Raw genomic sequence first — 27,621 nt, 5'->3', positions numbered from 1 at the left:
TTTATCAAATTTTTTTAATTAGCTTCAAATCAATGGAACTCTAATTCTTAAATTATAATGATGTTATTCTCTTTTTTATTTTTATAGTCAGGTTGGACCTTCATTTTATCAAATTACAAGATTGACTCTCTTATTACATATAGACTCAAAAGAAAAAAGAATAATGATTACAATCATTTTATTTCTTTGGTAAAAAATAAAATAATATTAATACAACCTATGAATTAAGAACTCTTCTCTTATGTTGTTACAATCTGGATAGTTTTTTTTCTACCTCTAGGAGCTAAAATTAGGACTAATTGCATATTGATATACTTTTAATTATCTTAATCATCTATTGGTTGCATGAGATTCTATTCAAAGCTTGGTATTAATGCTACTATAATTTCTAACTGCTAGTAATTATCCTACAATTATACCTAACAACTATGTAGCTATAGAAGAATTATCTGAAAGCTTTTTGAATTTATAAACCTCTTTAGAATTATTATATGGTCCTAAAAGCTTGTGTCACAATTTTCTTGGCTTTTAAGAAGATTCTATATGACCATCTAAGAATTGAAATTGAGATCTTCTACAATCGCATTAATACTTTTTCTATGTAATATTATTAATCTTGTGAGCATTTGCTCTTCTTATACTTTGGCATAGCTATTCTAATTTCTTGTGTTTTTAGAATTATATTTGTCTTTAATAATCTTGTTTCTTGTAAGCTCTTAATTATGCTCTAAAATTTCACTTTTTATTTTTTTTTCTTATTTTATGATAATTGAGTATGTTAGATTAAGATTTTTATAAATAAAATCTAATTTTATCAAATTTTTAGGATTGTAACCTTTGATGGTATAAATCCTAGCCTAATTCCTTTAGTTAGGCTAATTAGGATTAAAAAAATAAAAGTTAGAAAATTAAAATAATAATAATATAGTTTATTTTAATAATTTTAAGATCATTAGTCATTGCTATACGGATTGATTGGAAACCTATGAGTTCACCTACAATTATCTCATATGATTTAGAGTGAAGAAGTATTAGAATTTTCTAATAGATTTAGTGAAGTTTAGCAATGATGGTTTTGAAGCTCTTTTCCAAATTCAACAAATTCAAGTGGCAAAGTGGTCTTTTTCAATTAATAGAGGCCTTCAAATCCAATGGCGGCATTGGATTCACCCCATGGAGTGAAGAAAACAAAGGTCAGCACCTTCTCCTCCAAAATACAAGTGGAGCAATGAAATTCTCATTTTTAAAGGATTTTACAATAATTGCTAAAAACTTTAGATATAAAAACTTGCATAAAAATTACATATAAATGTGGATAGAGGCATGTGATTAGTCAATTTTAGCATAAAAAAGATGTTTTGAACACAGTGGTGAAGTTAGATTTACCAAAAAAAAAAAAATTGATTACTTACAATAGCCATCAGCCTTAGTAACGAGATTAGCTCTTGGGTGAATGAAGGCCATAGATTTAGATTATGAATCTTAGAAATTAAGGGTAAAAATTTAGCCACTCTTCTACAAGCCTCCACTCAATTGTATAAGAGTGGCTTGGTTTTTCAAGCCCTCTTTCTCTTCTCTTTTGGTGAAGGGCAAAGCTATACCAAACTTTGACCAAAAATCCTAATCTTAACCTCATTTTGAATTTTAAATCTCATTGTGAACTTTGTGGATGTATGTGCATGGATTTTGAGTGGTGAATGATAGTCATTGGGTTTTAAAACATGCTTCATTGTGGTAAATAGCTCCCTTGGCTTCCCAAATACTCCAAGGGTTTCAAGACCCTCAAATTTTTCTCATTCAATTATTCAATTTTTTATTTTCAATGTAAAATTCTTTGCAATTGTAACTTTTGTTGATAGCTTTCTAACAAGATAAGACTTGTTCAATTTGGAGTCGAATTGAAATTTTGGTGAATTTTTGAGTGTGAGAGAGGTGACTGCCTTCACAGTTTGGATTAATCGAGTTTGGGAAGGCATTTCTCAGTACCTTATAATTGGATCCTTTTGAAATTTTGGAAGAATTGAGGTTTATAAGCTGAGCTTTGAAAGACACAACATTTGTTGAGTTTTAAGACAAATTGAAATTTTTGTGAATTTCTAAGTGAACGGGATTGGTCACCATGGGAGTTTGGATCACTCAACTTCAAAGGGGCAATCCTTAGGGCTTGATTACTAGATTGCAAAAAAATTTATTAAAACAAGAGCGTCTTTAAATAAAACTTGCAACAAACTAAGAGTCATTCAATTTGGAGTTAATTAAAAATTTTGGCAAATTTTTGAGTAGAAGGGGGTTGCTGCTATCAATCCTTGGGCGTTCTTAAGGTACCTTTGATTTTACCTCCCTTATTTTATTTTTACTTTCATCTTCACAGTGACTCCAAATCTCTACATTTCAACTTTTGGCTAATAAGTTTTAACTTTTAACTTTTAATTCTTAATATTCTCTATTTTACTTTTAAATTTAATTTTTAAATTTTAGCTTTTAATTTTAACTTTTTAACTTTTAACTTTTGATTTTTATTTTTAATTCAAACTTAAATTTTTTTTCTTACTGTGAGTTAAAAGTAATAACTTAATTAATTATTTTTATCATTTTTTTATAGTGAATTTCATTTAATATTTTCATTTAACATGCTTCATTGTGGTAAATATTGGTAACCATTACTTGGAAGGTGTTAATTTTAATTGAACTACAAAGACCTATATTTCAATTAACTTAACAATTATACCATTGGGAGTTCTCCCATTCTACCTCTTCAGCTCATTGTATAGTACTAATTCCATAGAGTGGTGGATTTTAGGCTCACACTTCTCTAGTAGTTCTTGAACTCCTTCATTTATTGTGAGACCCTTCTTAATCATGTTCTTAAATATATTAGCCTCACAGTCTTTTTTTCCAAATCCTCTGCATATTTAAAAAAATAATCCAATTCTATCATTAAATGAAGTAATATAAATATTGATGCATAATTAAAAATATTATCAATAAATTTAAATCAATCAATTTATGATGGATTTGAAAATCTATAGATTTACCATCTTTAGAAGATGTATTATAAAATGAGAAAAAAAAACAAACAAACAAACCTAATTTAATGAAGATTTTTTAATAAATTTTTTTGATTGTAAATTTTGAATTACATACATTTTATTGGATCTATCTGAATTTTTATAAATTCAAATTTACAAATAAATTTGAAATGATAAATTTAAATATTTATTTTAAATTCATTTGTAAATAAAATATACATATTAAAATAAAATTTTATGAATTAAAATAATTAATTCATCAAATAAATTTAAAATAATAAATTTTTAATTTATGATATTTTAAAAAAAATTGAATTGTTATAAGTAATGGATTCAATTTTTCAGTATTAACATCTTGAACCATAAAAACAATGATTTCTAATAGAACATAATACCAAACTATTTTTTATAGATTATTAACACAAATTCTTTTTATAATTCTTATTTTTAAAATAGATGGATGAAAAAAGAACTCATTAATAGCCATGGAACAAAGTTGAATTTGTATATCATAGAAATGAGGTCTTTTTTACATTGTGATGAACTGTTTTTAAAAATTTTACTATTAGATAAAGTTAAGAAATAATAAATACATGGTTTTGAATTTGAACTAAACTAGAATGTTTTTACTTAATAAAAATGTTTCAAATTCTAAAATAAAATTTTAAATTAAAAAAAACATGTTATATTCATAACATTTATAACTTCTATATTAAAAATTCAATATTTATTTTATAGTATAATGAAAAATTTCTATTATCACTTATAATTTATTTTTTAAATTCATGCTTTTTCTACCTAAATATTTTTTTAATGAAGAATTATGAGTCATTAAAGTTTGATACTTATTTAGCTAAATGATTTTATTGAAATGTTATCTCAATTTTATGTATTTTCTTACCAACTTGATTATATGAAATCTCTAATTTCATGATGTCAACACATAGTTCCAATGGATTCCACAAGATTTGATCAATTTCATTACACAATTGAAAACATATTGAGCTTGAAATCCCTAAAGGGATTCCATTATTGTTTGTTCACAAAAGATAAGCTTTGAAGAGACTTTAATAGACAATATCTAAAGCTAAGGGTGAGCTGAACCTACAGAATACAATACTAAATTTCTTTGATGTGCTTCTGCAATGTCAAGGGACAACAATTATGGGACCTAGAAATGGAAATGATAATCCAATTGTAAAACCCACTAATTATTGCTATCAAACACATACTATACTAACTTTCAACAAAGAAGAAGAATATGGATTTTTGAAGATTGGCTATTTGTTTTAATAATCAGCTCACATATGTGAATTGTTGTGATCACAGTTTTATGGAATTAAGCAGTTGTCTGATTTTATGGTGATCACTTGGTAATCAGCTCACATAAGTCAACTTGTGTCACCAAGAATTATCACAACACCAAGGCTGTCAAGAATAGCACCACCTCCTCCATGAAACCCAATTACTCTACCAATAGCACTTGTGAATGGCTCACCCTTTTCATGGCCAAAAGGACCATAATTTTTGATATTGGTATGGATAGTCAATGATACTACACTATCAACGTTGACTACTTGACTATCTATACCAGATACATGTAGGGCTGTCTGGGACTTGCATCCGCTGATATGTGTGATGAACTCAAAGGGCTCAAATACTATCTGGAGTCACAACAATGATCTCTTAGGATATAATCAGAGATTCAAATTAACAGAGCAACAACAATACTGTTGTTTAATAAGGTTGCATATGGAACAGAGGGGGAAAAGAAATCAAAAAAACTGATTCTCATTGATAATAGGGTACATGGAACTCATGAGAAACAGTATGAAACTTACCTCTTTCTCTTGATGTCCATTGTAACCATCACAGTATCTTCTCACATAGTTCTTACCATCAAAGTTATACTCCACCTCCATTAAACCCACTAGCCCTGGAGATTGTGAGTATTTGAACTTGATCCGATTGATAGAGGTGCCCATATCAAGAAATTTGCCACCACCAGCACCTCCCCAAGGTCCTTGAATCTGTTCGTAAGATTAGTGCACCACATTCCCAGCCCACTGTTTAAATATATCTCTCAAATACCTCCGACCTGAAACGTACCCACAGATTCATGCATTCTTTCACTAGCTAGAAGAGCATATCCAAGGTACTTGAATTAGGCCTTATTCAATGCAATATCCAGCCAGCTTGCTATCATTTGCAGTAATAATAATAATTTAGTAAAATTCCTTGTAATGAACCAACTCGTTGGTTTTTGCTTGAAATTACCAAGTTCCTACTCCACACCAACACATGTTCAGATTAGTACACAACATGGCTTACCTGCGCTCTTCCCAGGGATCTAAGTGGAGGACTATCTTGCAATTCCAATGTTCTCTGATCACCTACGGAACATATACAAGTGCAAATAAAATTAATCTTAGAAATTAGAAATCATGCTAATACTTTTGAAGTCATTGCCACATTCTGCTATATCAACATCTCAAACTTGTAATCATTAATTGGCATTCATTGTCAGAAGCTCACCTCTCAAAAGTAGCCCTTTGATGTACCGCAGTTCTTTGCATATTTCAGGAAACAGCGGCCGCTCGTGAGAAATTGGATGCCAACATCTTTTAATTAGAGCAGCCAACTTCGGAGGACATTCTTTTGAAAGGTTAGGTCTCAAAGTGCCTGCCTTCACTTGATCTTTTATCAGTCTGTCAGTTTGATATATATCAAAGTAAGGAAGTTTCCCAGTCAGAATCTCCCAGCAGATGATGGCAAAACTGTAGACGTCAGCTTTTCTGGGGTTGAACCTGGAGCGCTTCTTGTCACCAAACTCAATGACCTCCGGCGCCATCCACTTGTTGGTACCTCGGTTCACAGTCTGATTTGAATATGTCTGAGAGGCGTTTTTGGTTTTAGCCAGACCAAAATCAGCAATCTTCACTGATCTAATTTTGGAAAATGGTCTGCTTGAAGGATCTGCAAGGTTGACGAGAACGTTTAGAGACTTAAGATCGCGATGCGCTATACCCTTACTGTGAATATACTTCATGCCTTCCCCAATTTGGAGCATCAAGGCAACAGCTTGTACATCTGAAAAAGGACGCGTAGGTGTGAGTCCTTTTTGTTTTCTGTAGCGCGAAATATCAGACAAAACAGTGGACAGATCCTTGTGCATTTCTTCCATGATGAGGACGCACTGGTCATCTTCCTTAGAGTAGCACAGCAGGCGTACTACATGAGGATGCTGCCCCAATATCTGTAAAGCAGCTATTTCCTGATCAAACTCCGTCGTATTACCAGTTTCGAAAGTCTTCATTGCATATTGTCCACCTATAAGCTTTGTTCTTCTTACCGTTGCAGACGCACCTTTACCAAGTTGGATGCCATCGAAGTTAAGATCTTGATATTTCAGGAATAATATACCAGGAGATGCTGTAGCCAAGCTGAAGTCATTTGAATCGTCGACGAATAATGATGACTCCGAGTCTTTGCCTTCACTATTTTTTAGGAATTGGTGCGACGCGTTAAGATGATCTTCCTCGGATCGCATTGTCTGCTTAAGCAACTGATTTGCAAGCCATTTCTCTATTGGATCGTCCACCTTCACAGATCTGAGGCGGTCCTTGAGGCTCTCTTCATCTTCCTTCATCGCTGTCAGCAGAGAAAACTCGTCCCCCACACTCAGCTGACCGCCGCACAATGCTGGTTCAAATGTGATGTATGACTCCTGGGAATTGTCCACAAGAATGCTTAGAAGAACAGACGTGTACCATTGAACGTCGTAAAGTAGTCGTGAAAAAGTCTCTTTCATCTCCCATTGTTCAATAGCTGCTCTTGGCCATTGTGAGGAAGTGATGCGGCTGGCATTGATAACCGTTTCCACATCCAGGAGCACCTGATGAAGCTCTTCAAGCGCTAGAATTGTTTTCTCATCAAGAAGGGGTGAGATTAGAATCTTTTGTAAACTATCTCGTGTATCTGAAAGCCTTCCAACGAGAAAATTACATTGGTGTCTGTTCATCAGATAATCTTCAGTCCCCACTTCAGTACTTGAACTCAATTTTTGTATTGTTTCCGTGCAGATATTGAGTAACTCATCCGCCTTGGGTACGGCTTTTGGGGAGAATCGCCTAAAATACGTGCGGAAACGCTCCATGAAGCGGAAGTGCACGAGCTCCTTCAATTAAAGGGTCTTCAGGATATATGTCGAGGGGGTACAATAACCTTAATCAATATTAATCCGCCAACAGATTCTGCCTGGCTCACAAGCAAGAAAGCATAATGGGTTGGTCGATAATCCTGGCTGCCCTCCCAATAATGTTCCGGTCACTATCACCTCATATATGAATGGCCTTGCTAAGCACAAAAATATAATTCAAAATATTGATTTCATCAAAAATTCTAGAGAATAATTTACAACTGTGCTACACTTTCAAAATCCTACAAGGCGTATGCAAGGAATCTGCAAGCTTACCACACAAAACACAACAGGCACAAAAGCAGCAGCAGCACTGCCGAAGCAAATTCAAAATCCAGAAAATCCTCCTGGGTCCGTTCCTCCGTTGTTTCTCCCAAAAATCCACTTCTGTGAAAACAAATGAGCAGTGTTTAGAGATCAAATCAAACACTACAATGGCCATCTACCTTAGGTTGTCTCATCAACCGGATCAGAGAAGGATACATTCTTCATGATCAAGAGGAAAGTCGTGATTCGAGGATGGCCTTCAAGCAGATTCTGTTGTAGGAAACAGATTAGGTTTATACCAAGCACATGGCGCATTACTTCTTCCTACATTGTTCAACATATAAGGTTCCTACTTCAAAACTTGCTTGCAACTCTGGTCCTTACCTTCAATGAATTTAAACCTAGATATGCCGATTACAACAGCAGCGTCCTTACAGACCTTCCTCTTCCACCTGAAACAAATCCACATTCAAGCAGTTGAGCATCGGACACGCGAGCATACGGTAATATTCCGAATCATCACTTATTAACTACAACAGATTCTTCTTGCATGGACGGCTCTTTCACAAGCAAGGGCTCCACTTCAGTTGCACTGGGTAACGCAAAGGCGGTCCTCTTACCATCAAGCCTAATCTAATTCTATAAGAGCCCTCGGGACGATATGTATATCCACATACATATCCGTGAAAACGATTCTAACAAGTTGCTACTGTAGGTCTAAGTACTTGTGCGAAGGAACTAATCAGCTGTATCGCTACGATTATTGCTGAACCAATCGAACATTGTCAACATAAGAGGGCGTTGTAACGATCTATAGATAGGCACCTGATATAAACACAACATTGTTCCATCCCATGGGTGGCCACTTGGTTGAGCTCCTTACCGACGACTGACAATAATCATGGTCTGTAATGCGGTTCTTCCGCCAGAGTTTGAAAACATGGAAAACAATGTCGAATAGCATTGTTACATCCCATGCCTGGTCTTGAGCCTACGATGAAGGGATTGACGGGATCTCTTTTTCAACTCCCCCAATTCTTGTTTAAACTACACAATCATTTTAAAGGAATCTCTTGCAGCAATTAGTAATCTACTAGACGCAAACAGTAACCCAACACCAAAGCTGCCCACGACAGCAATTCACAAAGCAAGACTTATTCATGTGTGATACGGGAATTCCTCGGCGCTCGCTGATGCACAAGGTGGAAAACCTGAGTGGTTCGATCATGAAGTCAATCAAAATTTCAAATGCCAACCAAAATTGGTTGTTTGCTTAGGAAAGGTTTAAACTGGCCTCTTTACAGTACCCAGACATAAAGAATGCGGCCTTACTATGGTACCTTTCACAGATTTGCACGCAATGTAATCATGATTAGTAATTTTTGAGACCAAAAATCACCATTGCATACTAATACAATTGTGATTGTGCATACCAAATTTCACTTTCAGAAAACAAAATCTCCAATTTTGGTGAATTTTTTAATGAGTTTCTATTTTTTACTCAGTAATTGATAGGAAAATATTGGTGATGGAGTTTTGAGATTTGATTGCATGAACGTGTACAAAGCATCCATGCTCACATCCCATCTCTTAGAAGAAACCTCCAAAAAGTTGTACAACACACATGAATTGCAATGACATATAGATTGTCATCTACCAATGTGACACCTAAAGAATCATTTTTCACATGCAACAATCATTTTATGTGTTGCTTAGTCCATATTGTACATACATTCAAATACAATTAATGATACAAAATTTGATTCTTTAGAAATAGAATTTTTATTTTTAATGATTTTCTAAAGCTTAAGTCCAATAATTCATTATAAAACATTTGATTGGGTGAGTATGTTGGAAACATCAAATCTTTGCCAATTTGTAAATTTTCAACCAGTTGTGAAAATCAAAGGTTACATCAAAGTGAAAAATTGCATCATGTTTGTCACTTTCATGTGATATCTGGAGGTTAAATCTTATAAATTTGATATCTATCTACTGTAATTAAACTCTGCAAGTCATTCTTTATTAATCTTTAAAAAATTAAAATTTTATAGTTCAAATTGAAATTAATTCAATTTTTAAGGTCTTATATGTAAAGAAATTTATAATGATTACAAAATACTTCAATGTCTCTAATTTTTGGTGGAAGGCTTAAGATTTAATGAAAAATAACATGATATAATTCAAAGTCAAAATTTTGTTTCTAAATTGAAGTGGATATATCATTTGTATAAGTATGACTATTTTGAAAATACTATAATTTTTTAAATATTTATATTTTTAAGTTTTAAAAAATACACTTGAAATAGACAAAGCATGTAAGAACATATATAGTAAAAGAATCTACTATTCTTTAGTGGCCCTCTTACCCTTCAAATTTGTTGTAATATTAATTTCTAAAAGATGGAGCCATAATGATCAAAAAGTCAAACGACTCCAAATTCCAATTTCTAAGCTCCATTTTGGTTTTGTAGTTGAATGTTATTGTTAATTTTATACTTTCTAAAAGTAAGTTATATGTTTAGGATTGCTTTATACAAGGACTTAGGACATCAAAACTTGAGGCTATGTTAGAGCCTTCCAATATAGCTTTCAAGCCAAGAAAAAAAAACTTTGATACATGGTTCCAAAGAAAAAAATTGGCCTAAAATTCTTGCAGGACTCAATTTTTTTACTTGAGGCTATGTTGTGTCAGACCTTATTTTTTGTGCATTAAAATAAAGATTTTAAAAAATAGTATTTATCCTCTAAACCATAATTACAACACCAATTTAGTGGGATTATTATTTATTCTAGTTTTTAATCTAATAATTATTAATATATAGAAATTTATATTTTTTTTGTATTTTGGATACTTTTAAGAAATTAGAAATATTATAGGAATTGTAAATATTATAAGTCTAATAAATTTTAATTATAGATTTTTATTAAACTTAGAAGGGAACTATGATTATTGTATTGTGAGCCATTCATTAGATAATATATATAAATTTAAGCATATTAGTAGTATTTTAGGCAATAGATGTTATTAAGAAAAAATGTACTTGTTTCTTTACTTGTAATATTTTTTTATATATGGTACAAAATATACCATCTTGGTTAAGCAATCTACTATCATAAATATGGGATCATAAAAGCTTGAAATTGAAAGATTTATAATAGAATCTATAGAAACAAATGACCATGGTTGTTCTGATATAGGTAATGGTTTAGGGTTTAGGGTTTAGGATTACATGGGTGTCCTAGAGGTTTTTCATCCTCAATATCTCTCAATATATCACAGCTTTTTTTGTTGTAAAATTTTGCCAAGGCTTAAAATCACCTAAAGACCTCTATAAACGTTTTTGTTTTTCAAAAAAATGTGTTTTGTTTTTTGTAATTTAGGGTTTGAAAAATCCTAATTAGGATCTTCAGACCCTGATTAGAGTTCTGACTTGTATATTTTTTCTCATGAAAGAACTAAGTATGGAGTCTAAATGCGTACAGAACACTGCTTACTCAAAGCAATCTCCCATAGATAGGTAGTTCACCTAGTCCAGGTCCAGAGAGTCCTTCAGGCTACTCGCCCATATGTCTTTGTCCGCTCTCCACCTGCTGCACCATCGGCTCTCCTTCCATCAGGACCATCATTGACGGAGTCAATATCAGCTCTATCTTCGACTTCTGCAAGTCTCCCACAAGCGACCAAGGTGCCTACCCCCGATGCATCTGTGAGTGTAGCCTTTCAGACTACGCCGCTTACTGCAGTGTCGCCTATAGTCACATTACAGATTCTTCAAAATCAAACATCGACATACTTGTTAATCACCCCACAGCCACGCCCATTTCTCAACCGACCCCAACAACAAAGGGCTTGGTGGCAGCGGGTACTGTGCGAGCCCGACCAACATCGACTTAGGCAATGAATTCTATAATGTCGCATACCTTGCACTCTAGTGGGCCGACCTTGAGTGCTCCAATGACTGGCTCAAACCGTCACGTCTCTATGGTCCATCGTAAGACAAGTCCTCGTACCTCGACGCTCGATCGTAGCTCCTCGGTGCACCAGCTTGCGGCAACTCTTCGTGACGCCTTGTGCTCCGATCTCTTGTCATCGCTTCCTGTGCCTCCTGTGCCGCTGCAGGCATCCACCGCAGCTGCTCCGACGTATGCACCAAAAACCACACTCGACGATGCTAATTCTGCCCATCCTTGCATGGCTGTGTCCAAGTACCAAGCCAAATGCAGCCAATACTCAAATACTTAAATGCACCCAAACTCGCACGCATCGCCTCTCCGAGGGCTCCCTTTTTTCGAAACTCTCTACACACTGTCCTTGAGTCCTCGTACCGCCGCGGATTGCAACGCCTAGCTTTCTCGCCCGGGTGGGCAAATGGGCCCTCCGTCCAATCATGGCTCCTCCCTCTCATACATCGCCTCACCTAGAATTCCAACATCCGGAACTCATTGCACCCGTATATGTCTATCACTGCCCACGCCTCCTCGTCCTCGTTCTTCGATGATACAAAATTATTGAACGACGCATCGAAAAATGTCTGTAATCCTAGCGACCAGGTCCCTCGGCCTCCAGCAGTGACGCCGATCCCAACTTCAATCCTCGCATGTCCGTTCGACTTGCTCCCTTCCTACCTCCTCATAAAAGCCCCCTTCACCGCTCCCCGCCTAGATCCGCGACTCCTCGTTTGCCATCAAAAATCTCGAAAACTCACCCTTAGACATTGACGACCTTGGCGGGCTCCAAAAGAAATTGTTGAATGTGTGCAACCCTAAACCCTACCCCCAAAAGCTGTGGCTCCTCTTGTACACCCCACCCAACGCGTCATCTCGAGGCGCCTCTGCATCGTACATCGCCGCGGGTAAGAACGAGGTCCACCGCCAAATTGCATGCTACGCTTGCACATCCTGTGACATAGGCATGTAGTCACCCATCGATTCATACAACGATGGTGACGACCAACTCCCTCGTCCAGCGATGCCACTTTGGTCGCTCCGCCGCTCATAAACGGTGACTTTTTTCGTCCCCCCACGAAACCCTAAACCTGTTGCATCTCTAAAACTGCCATTGTCTCCTTTGCAAGCCCCTGCTCCTCTTCACTCCACGTCTTTCTCCACCCCCTTCCCTCGGTTGCATCTCATTGGCCACACTTCCCTAAACCCTAAACCTCGAACTGCCCTCCGACCGCTCATTCTCCCCATGCTTTGCAAGCAAACCTGAACGATGTGTTTGTTGAGACATGCGCCGCACTATCTTGCTTTTCTGAGAAGCTTGAGGCAGCCTTCGATCGGAAGACTAGGCGACCAGGTTTTGGACCAACCCGTACAAGGGGGAAGGATAATGAGAGTGGCATCTAGGGAACGGTGGCAGTATGGGATGGACGGTGCCCTTCATGTGCCTTTCTCCTGTGCAAGCGCATGTGCCCGGTTTTGGATGTAAACATGGTCGCGAGTGGGACCTCGCACGTGATATTCAGTTCTATGAATTCGCATCTATGAATTCATAATTTTTACAGCATGGTTACCTGCTCGTGTGTTCGGCTCAAAGTTTTGTGCTTCGCCTGATGTTTGAGTTGAGATAATTGTCAACTATCTACTTATAATGGTTCGGGTCCTAACGAAAATGGTAGTAGATGAGGGTGTTGGTTTAGGTGAAGGAAGACGAAGAGGTCGCCTCTTGATTATGACTGATGGCTCCCAAGGTGGAAACTCTCTTTCAATCAACACACATGGATTCTTTGCGCGAAAATCGTACTTTTTTAAATGGAGGTGTAGTGGTGGCATTGTTGAACTGGTATTGTTCTTCTGCAGCTAGAACTAAAGTGCATCTCTAAGCATTTTCAGTCTTGATATTGGAAGTACAAATGGCATCCAGCAAGTGGGTTATTGCTACACAAGGGTGATATGGCGAGGGAGTTGTGTTTCATAACTGTATTCACCTCATTCCCCTCCTATTCACAACTGTCGAAACGGCCGGCTTTACTCAGTCTACGACTATTCCTGTGGCCAGTTTCGACGACCCAAGACAAACGCTTTGCAGCAGCCATCCCTTGTCATGACTTGAACCTCTACCATGACAACGACGAGCGAGATGAACTGCGGAAAAGGAGGACTGCTCTCAACTGGGTGTCACACGCATGGTCGACCACTTCTCTTAGACTTCACTTGTGTCTTTTGCTTTTGACACTACAATTCCAAGCTCTTTCATTAAACCTGATTTTAGCCATATGACCTCATATATTTGTACGTATTCTATCTTCCTCTCCGACTAACTGTAGGGTACTTAGGTTTAGGAATAAAAATCCAGATCATCTCTTGTTTGTAGGGTATACTTTGGACTTATAAATTGCCACTGGAAGCTTTTATTTCGAAGACTAAGACTATAAATTGTGTACCCTAAACCAAGGTATTGATCTATTGTGAGATCATCAGCTTTGGACATCACCATTTGCGACCAAGGTTTAGGAGCTTTGTGCAGCTGATATGGTTATGAGTGGATGGCTTGCAGACTTCGTCGTAATCTGCGTCTTCGATCTTAATGTTGTTGTTGTTGTTGAAGCTTAACCGCATTGCTCAAGCGTTGGGCACGACCAGCACTTGTGCTTCCAACATTGAAATGCATATTATAAAACGTGCGATAAGGAGGCATCAGGACCCGGTCTGAGAAAATCTGGAGCAAATACGAAGGACTCACGCTCCGATAGACATTTCCCAATCTCCCACCCGTCCCTCCACCTTGCTCCGCAATTCACACCCAATTGGGCATTGCAGTGCCAATAGCCATACGCTGCATTCATTCCTCGTCTCATGCCGTCGTGTTCATTGCCATCAACGCCAGCCACCGTCCTTGTCGTTACGTTGGCCGATTCCTTTATGCTTGCCAACCTCCTAAAGTTATTTCGTGCCAGGCCCTAGAAAGGAGCAATAGTAGCAAGCAAAGGCGGCCAATTCCAATTGCCGGCCATGCAATTCTAATTGGCAGACATGCATTGAGCTGTTGGCAGCCGATTCCAATTGAACCTGCTCTTTGCAGCCAATTCCAACTGGACCTGCTCTTGGCACCCGATTCCAATTGAACCTGCTCATGGAAGCCAATTCCAACTGGACCTGCTCTTGGCAGCCGATTCCAATTGAACCTGCTCTTGGCAACCAATTCCAACTGAACTTGCTCTTGGCAGCCGATTCCAATTGAACCTGCTCTTGACAGCCAATTCCAACTGAACTTGCTCTTGGCAGCCGATTCCAATTGAACCTGCTCATGGCAGCCAATTCCAACTGGACCTGCTCTTAGCAGGCGATTCCAATTGAACCCGCTCTTGGCAACCGACTCCAACAAGACCTACTCTTGGCAGCCGATTCCAATTGAACTTGCTCTTGGCAGCCAATTCCAACTGGACCTACTCTTGACAGCCAATTCCAACTGGACCTGCTCCTGGCAGCCGATTCCAATTGAACCTGCTCTTGGCAGCCAATTCCAACTGGACCGGCTCTTGGCAGTCGATTCCAATTGAACCTGCTCTTGGCAGCCAATTCCAACTCGACCTGCTCTTGACAGCCAATTCCAACTAGACCTGCTCTTGGCAGCCAATTCCAATTGAACTTGCTCTTTGCACCCAATTCCAACTAGACCTGCTCTTGGTAGTCGATTCCAATTGAACTTGCTCTTGACAGCCAATTCCAACTGGACTTGCTCTTGGAAGCCGATTCCAATTGAACCTGCTCTTGGCAACCAATTCCAACTGGACGTGCTCTTGGCAGCCAATTCCAATTGAACCTGCTCTTGACAGCCAATTCCAATTAGACCTGCTCTTGGCAGCCGATTCAAATTGAACCTGCTCTTGGCAGCCAATTCCAACTGGACCTATTCTTGATAGCCGATTCCAATGGAACCTGCTCTTGGCAGCCAATTCCAATTGGACCTGCTGTTGACAGCCGATTCCAATGGAACCTGCTCTTGGCAGTCAATTCCAATTGGACCTGCTGTTGACAGCCGATTCCAATGGAACCTGCTCTTGGCAACCAATTCCAACTGAACCTGCTCTTCGTAGCCGATACCAATTGAACCTGCTCTTGGCAGCAATTTCTACCTGAACCTGCTCTTGGCAGCCGATTCCAATTGAACCTGCTCTTGGCAGCCGATTCCTACTAGACCTACTCTTGGCAGTCGATTCCAATTGAACTTGCTCTTGGCAGCCGATTCCTACTAGACCTGCTCTTGGCAGCTGATTCCAATTGAACTTGCTCTTAGCAGCCAATTCGATCTGGACCTGCTCTAGGCAGCCGATTCCAATTGAACCTACTCTTTGTAGCCAATTCCAACAGGACCTACTCTTGACAGCCGATTCTAATTAATCCTGCTTTGAGTATTATCAACGTTGGCATCAAGTTCAAATGTTCCAAATATCACCGATGTGCCGACAGCGTCGACATCTATTTGTGTGTCCTAGCCCTTGAGCTTGCACCGCTTGCTGTAGCATCGCTTGCAGCATCCCACGTTACCCTCATGACATCGACTTGCTTGCAAATGACCCCGCATTTGCCCCCATTTCTCAACTGACCCAGGCGATGGCGGAGGCGACTTCGAGGGAGACAACGGAGGGCTCAACAACACAGCGTATTGCTTGTACTTGACTACCGTCGACCTGGGCGATGAATTCTGCGATGTCACATATCCTGCATCCGAGTCGACCGAGCTTGAGTACCTCGACAAGTGGCTCGGATTGTGACCTGCCGATGCTACGTCGTAAGACAAGCTTTCATATCCAAACGCCCCATCATAGCATGCCGCTGCTCTAGCTCGCGGCGATCCATCGTAACCTCCTCCGCTTCGATTTCCCGTCGTCACTGCTTGTGCCATTGCAGGCAGCAACCGAAGCTACTTCAGCGTGTGTGCAAAAAACACACATCCAAACGACGATAATTTTACCCATCTTTGCACGGTTACATCTAGTATCGAGCCGGATGCAGTCAACACTCGAACACTCTATGTGTGAACTTGCATGCATCGCCTCTCTAAGAGCTTTCCTTCTAAAAGTCCAAGTATGCTGTCTCCGAGTAGTGGTACTGCCACGGATCGCAATGCTTAGCTTTGTCGCCTGGATGGACAAACGGGCACTCCGTTCAATCATGGATCCTCCCCCTCGTCCATCGCTTTACCTTGAATTCAAACATCCACAACTGGTCGATCCATATATGTCCACCACCGGCTATGCCTCCTCGTCCTTGTTGTTCGACGGCAGAAACTTATTGAATAGTGCATGAAAAAGTGTCGGTGACCCCAGTGACAATTCCCCGGCTTCCAGCGATGATGCCGACCTGAAGCTCAACCCTCGTAGGGCCGCTTCACCCGCTCCACTTCACGCTTCCCGCTCCCCGCCTCAATCAACGATTCTTTATCCAGCATCGAAAACCCTGAGAACTCACCCCTCGACACCGGCAAGCTCGACGGGCTCAAAAAGAAATTATTGAATGCATGCAACTGCGCGCTCTTCCTGCCCCTCAAGTTGTGGCTCCTCTGATACATCCCACCCAACGCGCTATTTACAAGCACCTCATCGATAGGACCCCGACCCTCAGCTTTCCTGACTCACATTTCGAAGGTTACAAATTGTGTCATCCTTTCTTGTGTTCGGTGTGAGAAGCATGCAGCATCTTCCTTCGTTGCATATCATGCATGCAGGTGGATGCTTTTTGTTTTAAGATTATTTTCCATCTCCATAATATTAGACTAGAAACTTTTTCACCGGGATATGGTTTTCTATAGAGTCGAGTTATGGAAATCAATTGGAGTTCTAGTGGAAGGACTTGATTCTCATGTTGGCCGGACTACATTAGAATAGATTACATCGGGTGTAATCATAGAATCGTATGGTATGACATCTGTTCAACCTTGGTCATCTCATTGAGCCTAGTATATAATCCGTCGACCTCCGCCAATTGGGAACCATACATATATATACACACACACACACACACACATGGAAGCATGTAGAGTTTTAGACATAGGTTGACATGTTATGCAGGTGGTGGAGTAGAGAAGAATTGACGTATTAAGGAACATGCGAAGCGATGTAACGTTGTCGTGTTGTAACATGAGTATACAGTGAAAATAAAAAGAAAGGGGAATTTTATTAATATTCATTTACCTCGAATATTGGGAGCATCGACCAACTCCAGTACAAATACTGAGTGGTCAGGTTCAGTCACTCCGTTACAGTCAGCCGGGGCATAGTGAAATACTCCGTTCGATTCCAATAACGGGAGTTAGCAGGAAGAGAAGGACCAATTCACACAACGGGTTCGAAGAGCCAATTGGATCCAATTTCGAGAATCCAATCTGGGTCTTCTTATCCAATATGAGACCTGAATTGGCCGGTCAATCCAATGCAGTCTAATTACGGGAAATCCAGATCTTACAACGGGTCTTAGCCAATCTGACGCGAAGACCAATTTGACCCAATTACGAGAACATCCAGGTTACTACGGGCATCTTTCCCAATATGGGACCTGAATTGGTCGGGCGACTCAATGTGGTCCCGATTACAGGGTTCGATTCTGTTTCAGGCTGTCCTGTTCTCTGTGCCGTTTCAGAGAACGTTGTTTTCGGTAAATGGATTTCTTAAAGGTAAAAACGGAGGAGAAAGCTCTGACGGCAAGAGCCAATTTTGGATCCAAGCTTGACGGCGAGAGCCAATTTTGGATCCAAGCTTGAAGTGGGAGCCAATTCCGGATCTAAGACGGAAGATTGAAGAAATTCAGAGGATAAGGTTAGGGGGGATATAGTTTTGAAAGGGGGGGTTTTTTTTCTCTGGGGAATCGAGGGGGGCTAGTTTTCAAGTTTTTGCAAGGTTACTAGTTCGGTTTTCATTGGAGGTTTTTTGAAGATCAAAGGAATTAGAGAGAGGAGCTTCATGCTTCGGGTTGGGGAAGGAAAGACAGAGAATTTGGATTTTTCTTCTTCGTAGAGTTTTGGGAAGGCTGAGGCAATCGCTGTTGAAGTCAGTATTGTAATGGTGAATCGAGATTTTTAATGAAGTGGGTTTGAATACTCTTGACTGTTTTGTGAAATCGAGTTACGTCTGTGATTGAAGCATTAAAAGGGCGTCTATAGGATTGAGTATGCGGAGTGAATGAAATTTATTGGATTAATCTAACAAGACAGTCAGTGGATACAAGATCGTAAGTACAAAGCGGTATTGAAGATTAACAGTTTGGGTTGTTCGGGGTTCTCTGTAACGTCTAGAGACCTACCGGCTGGGGCAAAAAGAACTTCGACAAGCAGTCGAAGAGCATCCGTATAGATTTACGGTACATTATTGCAGTCGTTTATATTCCAGCAGTCAAAACTGATAGACTGCTTGACTATCGACGAATCTCCACACTACCTTCTACAGCCAGATGCCCGGCGCGTTCTCGAGTAGGAAAGCACGTAATACGACAAAAAGTGGTGAACCCGACGTGAAAGCTTGAGGTAGAAGGTATTGGATTTCGGTTGATTTTATCTTTATTTTTATGGAAAACAAAAATAAAAATTTTGAAGGATTTTTGGGAGGAGTTTCTGGTGGGGAGTCTTCTAAAGGACAAGATATGCACATGGATCCGTCTATTGCTAGTTTGTTTCAAGCCTTCTCATTGTCAATGCAGCAACAGCAAAGCAATGATCGAAAGGAAGCTTTGGCAACCAAAGCATTGCAAGCAGTGGTCAATAAAATTGATCAATTTGATGGGAGGAATATTTCAAGGTATTTAAGATGTTATGTTCGTGAAATGGAATTAAATTGGGTTTCTGAGAAGAAAATGGTTGCACTATTTGGACTTGCCATGATACCGGAGATAAGGGACCACATTACATCGATTACGGATCGTTATGGGAATTCATGGGAGGATTTTTCACATGCATTGAAAGACGAATATTTCTTGGAAGATGCTGATCACGTTACTAAGAAGCTGTTTCTGGGATGGATTGAACGGCCCAATAAGAATTTGCAAGCAACAGAGCTACTAAGGGAATTTGAGAGGCAGTACTCTCAATTATCGAAGGTAGAAAAATTGACATTGGAGCCGAACAAAGTTGATCTATTTCTTCAAGCTCCTGATGGAGAATTGCAAGAGAAATTAGAATCCCTTCTTGAAGACAAAGAAGAAGATGAAGGATTGACAACAAAGTGGAAGAACGTTGAAGATGCGGTGGGATTGCTTACAAAAAAAGAAAGGATGAAGGATAGGAGCAATATTCCGAAAACAGTACAAGCACCCAAAGCTCCAGTACGTACAACACCACCAACAATGCCTACAGTTCAACCTTCGACATCCTTGTCAAAGAAAGCAGATATGGGTATGGAAGAAATTATACGAGGAATGCGAGATCTTCAAATCAAATTGGCAAGACTTGAAGAAAATACTTCTATAAATAATTCGAAGAATGTTTCAAAACAAGGATATGTACAAAGATGCATTTGGTGTGATGATGCTTCACACACTAGAAAAGATTGCAATGAATTTAATAATATGATACGGCAGGGAATTATTTGCTGGAAAGTTGAGAAGATAGCATTGAAAGATAGGGAGGATCTTCTTCAAACCAATTTTGGCAAGGGAGGAATGAGAGCATTGGTTCAAGATTACTTAAAAGAGCATGAAACAGTAGTACGAGAAAGTGCAAGTTATGGTGCTAGAGTAGATGATGAAATTGGTGGAAGTATGGAAACTAGTGAGTTTTGGGCTTCTGCCGTTTCTACAATGCAAGAAGGGAAATTACCTCGAGAAGCGTTATTGAGAACTACAGCTACAATACGAGGAAGAACAGGTTGGGAGGATCTTGTTGAGTCTCTTTCAGTTCATGCATATATTGCTAAGAGCCAACATGAAGCTTTGATGGAAGAAAAAAGACGAGGAAATTTTGATGATACTAGAGAAGGAAATTCTTTTAAGAGGCAAACTCGAGGAGATAAGGCTCGGGAGGCAGCTTCACAAGAATTGCCTGTAAAGGATACCTCATCATCATTGGGAGAAAAAACAACGGAGACAAAAGATAAGGGCAAATCAATTACTTATAAGCTACTTTTTGACATTGAAGCGGCAACAAATTTGAAAGGGGTGTTGGAAGAACGTATATTAAATGCTAAGGTGGAATTCACATTGAAAGAAGTCTTGAGAATTGCAAAGAAGGAGTTTCATGATGTTATCATTGACAGCATTAAGCGAAAGAGGCAATTAATGGGCGAAACTGGAATGAGTCATGCTATTGATGCAAGAATATGTAGAGATGAAGAAGAGGTTGATATTGGTTACAAGCAACCAACAAATGAAAAGAATGGGTATAATTAGCAAGTATGTTTCGAAGATTCTAGTGACAAGGAAATGGAAACTTTGAGCCATTATACTCAAAAGCATTGAGCAAGGGCAACTACTGAGGTATTGGTGAAGGTAGGAGATATAGAAGAACCAATAGTTGCTTTGGTCGATCATGGTTCTGAAATAAATCTCATGTCTAAAGATCTTTATAAGAAGCAAAAATGGCCAATTGATATGGAATATGGATGGGCAATACGAGCAGCTAATAACACACGAGGCGAATTATATGGAGCTTGTCTAGATGTCTAAATTCGGATTGGGGATGTTGCGACGGATCAACATTTCTTCGTTCAAGATACAACGTCTTATCCGTTGATTTTAGGACAACCTTATATCACGGCAACACGGATGGAAACAAAAGTACTTGACGATGGTTCTGCTTATGCAAGGGTACGGAGCGAAGATGGGAGGAAAGCTGTACAATTTCTAATAGTACCTCCTAACCATGAACGGAATCGAGATAGGTTGAGGGAGAAACCATTGCCAAAGATTGTTGAAGGATTTAAGGATTTTGGGGAGGTACCACTGTAAAGCGAGATTATGGAGGTACATAAGAGGAGGTACTCTCGCGAGATGAAGGTGTCTTTGATGCGAGTTTTATTGATATATTGGAGAATGGAAATATTATGTATAAGAAAGTTGATGATTTTAAAAGAAAAGAAAGAAAAAGATTATATAATATTGAAGGACAATTACGCAAGATAAGTGCATTGCAAGAGGATGAGAGGATTTTGGGTGTTTATGAAGAAAATGGACTGGAAGATTCATTGGAATTGATTACATCTATTGGGTTAGGGGATAATGATAAGATTGTTGAGATTCATTCGAGAGAGGTTTATACCATGCTGGAATCTTTTCAAGCACCAGAAGTCACAGTAGAGACGAGATATAAAACGGCAGATAAGAAGATAAAGCCTGTTGCCGGACCATTACCAGAGGATTCTAAAGAACAAATGGAAGAAGCATCAAAAGAAGCAAGTTTAAGAGATCCAATGAGTATTGGACATCAGTTTACTGAAGAGACTTTTGAAGAATTGAAGATTGGTTCTGATGGTTCTTTATTACCGGAGGAAATTACTTGCTTCAAAAAGATGTTGGCTAAACAAGGTAGATCGTTTGCCTTCGAATCTCATGAAATTGGGTGTGTGGATCCAAATATTATAACACCTATGGTTATCTTCACTGTACCGCATGTACCTTGGAATCTAAGACCGATTCCAGTATCGAGGGCACATTTACCTAAATTGGTGGAACTATTGAAAGAAAAGATAAAGATGAAAATATTGGAACCTTCATTTGCGCCGTATTCTAGTCGATGGTTCACGGTACCTAAGAAGAATGGGTCACTACGGTTTATTCAAGATATGCAACCGGTGAATGCAGTAACTGTCAGGAATACAAGAATTGGACCTATTGTAGATGAATTTGCTGAGGCGTTTGCTGGAAGGGCGATCTATTCAATGGGTGATTTGTATTCAGGTTATGATCAATTTCAACTTGCCGAAGGAAGTAGAGATATGACAACGATGAGGACACCGCTTGGATTGGTTAGAATGTGCACTCTTCCTCAAGGCGCGACCAACTCAGTTATGCATATGATGAATGGGATGAATAAGGTATTGAGAGATTTTATTCCGAAAAAGACTATGCCTTTTCTGGATGATGTTCCTATAAAAGGGTGCAGAGAAGGAGACAAGGATGAAACTTTAGATACGAGGGGGTGTCGCAGATATGTTGTTGATCATATACAAGATTGTGAAAAGATTTTAACTCGGCTTGGAGATGTTCATCTTACATTATCGGGTATGAAGTCCGTATTTGGAGTACGAGAGGTTGTAATTGTTGGACATTTATGTGGATCTTACGGAAGAAAACCAGATCCGACTAAAGTTGATGCAATTGGAAGGATGAAAGAGGATTGTGATTCTTTAACAGAGGTTCGCAGGTTTTCGGGTGCATGTGTATTTTATCGAATCTGGTCACATAGCGGATCTATTATATGAACTGTTACGCAAGGGTTACCAATTTAAATGGGAAGAAAGGCATATTCAGGCAATGCAAAGATTAAAGAAATTATTGATGTCACCTCCAATATTGAGGAAGGTTGATTATAAGTGCAATAGACCAGTGATTCTTACTGTAGACGCTAGTCCAATTGCCGTTGGATGGGCTATGGGTCAAGATGATTCAAATGGGAGTAGATTTGTAGTTCGATTTGGAGCCAAAGTTTTAAGTATTCGTCAACGTGCATATTTGCAAGTAAAAAGGGAACTTTGGGGAGTCGTTTCGGCTATGAAAGCTGAAAAGTACTATTTGATTGGGGCAGTAGTAGTAATTGAAACGGATTGCTTGCCATTGCTTGGAATGATTATTAACTGTTCAATGTCAGATATTGCGATGTTGAGATGGATTGCTTATATTAAGTCACTAAATCCAGAATTTAAGCATATCACTGGGAAAGACAATTTAGTAGCAGACATGCTATCTTGAGCAAGATACGAGAGGGAGGACGAAATGGTTGAAGACATTGATGATGTTGGATTGAAATTCTATTCAATATCAAATCTCAACAAAGAAGACAAGCTATTTCTTGAAGAATCTTATGAATGAAAATTATTGAATATTGGTCATTATTTGAATACCTTGACTAAGCAGGGGAATTGGTCTACAGAAAAATTCAAACAAATAAGAAAAAAAGCATATGGATTTTTACTTCGAGATGGATTCTTATGGAAGAGACCGAAGAAAGGAATTGGGATGCCACAACGAGTGATAGGCAAAAGGGAAGAAAAACTAAAATTATTAAAGGAGTTTCATGATAGTTTATGGGCAGGGCATAGAGGAATCTAGGCTACTTTTGCTAAACTCAAGGAACGATATTGGTGGAAAAATATGTATCGAGATGTGCTCTCATTTGTAGAGTCATGTGAAATCTGTCAATCGTATTCTAATATCTGACACCGAGATGGTCTTCATCTTACGTATCCTCTGGCTATTCATTTTAAATGGGTTGTTGATTTGGTTATTATGCCGGTTGGGTTATGGCAGATGAGATATTTGGTTTTAGCTCGTGAAGATTTATCAAATCAAGTAGAAGGAAGAGCATTGAGGACAAAATCTACAGAGGGGATTTGTAGGTTTTTGCTTGAAGATGTCATTTGCCATTACGGGTGCGTAGGAAAAATCACTGCAGATCGTGGAGAATTAAATGCACAAAAAGCTCGTAAGTTCTTTGAAAGATGTGGAGTTAAACTATCATTGACTATTGCTTATAATCCAGAAGGGAATGCAAAAAGCGAACGTGGTCACCCACCGATTGTGAAAGCATTGGTTAAAGCTTGTAATGGGAAAGTTAAAGAGTGGCCACGGCTTTTGTCATTTGCATTATGGGCTCATCGAACAACACATAGCTCGGTGACAGGATATATGCCAGTAGAACTTATGACAGGTCAAAAACCAATTATGCCGATCAAGGAAAAGGTACTTACTTGGAGTATGCTACCATGGGAAGATGGATTGACAAGAGAAGAACTTCTGGCTATTAGGATTCGACAATTGGAGCAAAGAACGGAAGATGTCCAGATAGCACTGGGAAGGTTAAAAAGAGCAAGGTTACAAAACAAGGCGCGATTTGATAAGCAACATCGATTGAGACCAAAAGCAATCGAGGAAGGTGACTGGGTACTTGTTTATGACAATAGTCTGGATAATCAACATAGTACTTTGCGGAAATTCTCAAAACGTTGGTTTGGACCATATGTGGTAACAACTGTTCATGGTAATGCGACTTACTCATTACGGGAGTTCGATGGTACAAAATTGAAAATACCAATTACAGGGAAGCGAGTAAAAATATTTAAACGAAGACACGCAGAGATGAATATGGAAGACCTTAATGAAGGTATAGAGATTCCGCAGCAAGAAGATGAAAGTGATTTGGATAATGAAGGTCACGAAGACGAACTGGACAAATATGTAGAGGATATATTCTGAATCAAACAGCAATTGGGTAAATTGGTGCATACCGGAGGATGCACAGGTTCAGAGGGGGTGAATGTCGTGTTGTAACACGAGTATACATTGAAAATAAAAAGAAAGGGGAATTTTATTAATATTCAGTTACCTATAATACTGGGAGCATCGACCAACTCCAGCACAAATACTGAGTGGTCAGGTTCAGTCACTCCGTTACAGTTAGTCGGGGCATACTAAAATGCTCCGTTCGATTCTAATAACGGGAGTCAGCAGGAAGAGAAGGACCAATTCACATGACCAAGTTTAGGGTTTAGGGTTAAGGGTTTAGAGTTACATGGGTGTCCTAGAGGTTTTCCATCCTCAATATCTCTTAATATATCACAGCTTTTTCTGTTTTAAGATTTTGCGAAGGCTTAAAATCACCCAAAGACCTCTACAAACGTTTTTGTTTTTCAAAAAAATGTGTTTCGTTTTTCTGTAATTTAGGGTTTGAAAACCCTAATTAGGGTCTCCACACCCTGATTACAGTTCTCACTTGCATATTTTTTCTCATCAAAGAACTATGTATGGAGTCTAAATGCGTACAGAACACTGCTTACTAAAAGCAATCCTCCATAGATAAGTAGTTCACCTAGTCCAGGTCTAGAGAGTCCTTCGGGCTTCTCGCTCATATGTCTTTGCCCGCTCTCCACCTACTGCACCACCGGCTCTCCTTCCATCAAGATCATCGTTGACGGAGTCAATATCAGCTCCATCTTCGACGGGGTTTAGGGTTTTAGGGTTTAGGGTTTAGGGTTTAGGGGTTACAAGGGTGTCCCCGGTTTTTGGGCATCATTATTTTTGGATTTTGACTTGACCTACCCCCCCATTTATGGTATCTAGGATGTCAATGGTATAATTCTTTTCCTATACAAGTTTATAGTTTGGAAGATTTAGCTACTTTGACTTGGAGTTTAGGGTTTTGACTTTTGTCATACAAGGTTTTTTGAAATTTTTGAAAAGCCCATTGGATTTGTTTGAGGGTTGCCAATTCTAAATATGGGCTTGAAGTTTTGAAAAAGGTACATATATTTGTAGGTATTAAGTGTTTGACTATTTTGACTTTTGAGTTGACTTTGCATATGAATAGGAATTTTGAAGTTTTGATTTGAGCTACCTCCCTATTTTAAAGGTCTAGGAATCTAGTGATGGTCTTGAAATCCTATACATGTTTTTCAATTTTGAGATATAAGGCGTTTGACTTGATATAATTTTCTGTTGACTTTTTGTATACTTTATTGTTTTGAATTTTTGATTTGACCTACCCCCCTATTTATCATGCTTCTGATTCCAATGGTATGTTTAAAATTTTCAGCAAGTTTATAGTTTAGGAGATATGAGATTTTCAAAATAGCAAAATTTGCCTTTCATTAATATATGGAAAAAATATTATAAAAATATGAAATAAATACATAGAGACTTTTGGACATTATAATAATATATTGGATAATTTATATAGGTAAATGTTTTTTTTTTTTTTGAAAAATATCATATTTATACTATATATACATATGATTTAACTTTATATTATATGTGTTCTAAGCCTATGCAATGGATTGAACATGATTCCGCCAATTTGCACCATATTCTTGAATGAAGTGGCAAGCTCCTCCAACACGATCTTCATACACTCCATCCTTTTTCCAATATGCACCACTATTGGTCTTCTTTAACATCAAGCCATCTACACGTCTATCTACGACCCTACTATGAACAAACCAGGTTTAGGGTTTAGGGTTTAGGGTTTAGGGTTTAGGGTTTAGGGTTTAGGGTTTAGGGTTTAGGGTTTAGGGTTTAGGGTTTAGGGTTTAGGGTTTAGGGTTTAGGGTTTAGGGTTTAGGGTTTAGGGTTTAGGGTTTAGGGTTTAGGGTTTAGGGTTTAGGGTTTAGGGTTTAGGGTTTAGGGTTTAGGGTTTAGGGTTTAGGGTTTAGGGTTTAGGGTTTAGGGTTTAGGGTTTAGGGTTTAGGGTTTAGGGTTTAGGGTTTAGGGTTTAGGGTTTAGGGTTTAGGGTTTAGGGTTTAGGGTTTAGGGTTTAGGGTTTAGGGTTTAGGGTTTAGGGTTTAGGGTTTAGGGTTTAGGGTTTAGGGTTTAGGGTTTAGGGTTTAGGGTTTAGGGTTTAGGGTTTAGGGTTTAGGGTTTAGGGTTTAGGGTTTAGGGTTTAGGGTTTAGGGTTTAGGGTTTAGGGTTTAGGGTTTAGGGTTTAGGGTTTAGGGTTTAGGGTTTAGGGTTTAGGGTTTAGGGTTTAGGGTTTAGGGTTTAGGGTTTAGGGTTTAGGGTTTAGGGTTTAGGGTTTAGGGTTTAGGGTTTAGGGTTTAGGGTTTAGGGTTTAGGGTTTAGGGTTTAGGGTTTAGGGTTTAGGGTTTAGGGTTTAGGGTTTAGGGTTTAGGGTTTAGGGTTTAGGGTTTAGGGTTTAGGGTTTAGGGTTTAGGGTTTAGGGTTTAGGGTTTAGGGTTTAGGGTTTAGGGTTTAGGGTTTAGGGTTTAGGGTTTAGGGTTTAGGGTTTAGGGTTTAGGGTTTAGGGTTTAGGGTTTAGGGTTTAGGGTTTAGGGTTTAGGGTTTAGGGTTTAGGGTTTAGGGTTTAGGGTTTAGGGTTTAGGGTTTAGGGTTTAGGGTTTAGGGTTTAGGGTTTAGGGTTTAGGGTTTAGGGTTTAGGGTTTAGGGTTTAGGGTTTAGGGTTTAGGGTTTAGGGTTTAGGGTTTAGGGTTTAGGGTTTAGGGTTTAGGGTTTAGGGTTTAGGGTTTAGGGTTTAGGGTTTAGGGTTTAGGG

The 27,621-nt window shown here is 38.8% G+C and overlaps 1 protein-coding gene across 6 annotated transcripts; it reads right to left on the bottom strand.

Annotated features, from left to right (window-relative positions):
- Positions 1-1,376: 1,376 nt before the first annotated feature.
- Positions 1,377-8,705, bottom strand: LOC112274040 (uncharacterized). 6 transcript variants are annotated; one of them, XM_024503178.3, is made up of 7 exons: positions 8,378-8,705; positions 7,879-7,946; positions 7,504-7,614; positions 5,565-7,286; positions 5,361-5,422; positions 4,871-5,059; positions 1,377-4,693 (listed from the first exon to the last, which is right to left on the bottom strand). In XM_024503178.3, exons 4-7 carry the CDS (start codon positions 7,183-7,185, stop codon positions 4,421-4,423), a joined length of 2,145 nt encoding a protein of 714 aa, XP_024358946.1. In that variant the 5' UTR covers positions 7,186-7,286; positions 7,504-7,614; positions 7,879-7,946; positions 8,378-8,705; the 3' UTR covers positions 1,377-4,420. The 6 variants fall into 6 exon arrangements, with proteins under 6 accessions (XP_024358946.1, XP_090101964.1, XP_024358945.1 ...); XM_090245838.1 differs by having other exon boundaries at positions 5,565-7,282; XM_024503177.3 differs by lacking the exon at positions 8,378-8,705 and adding an exon at positions 8,115-8,365.
- Positions 8,706-27,621: the final 18,916 nt, after the last annotated feature.

Source organism: Physcomitrium patens, chromosome 21 (assembly GCF_059467195.1).
Source record: "Physcomitrium patens ecotype Gransden chromosome 21, ASM5946719v1, whole genome shotgun sequence".
In the NCBI taxonomy this organism is placed as follows: domain Eukaryota; kingdom Viridiplantae; phylum Streptophyta; class Bryopsida; order Funariales; family Funariaceae; genus Physcomitrium; species Physcomitrium patens.
Note: the sequence above shows the minus strand (reverse complement) of the source record. Positions and strands in the feature narration are given on the sequence as shown.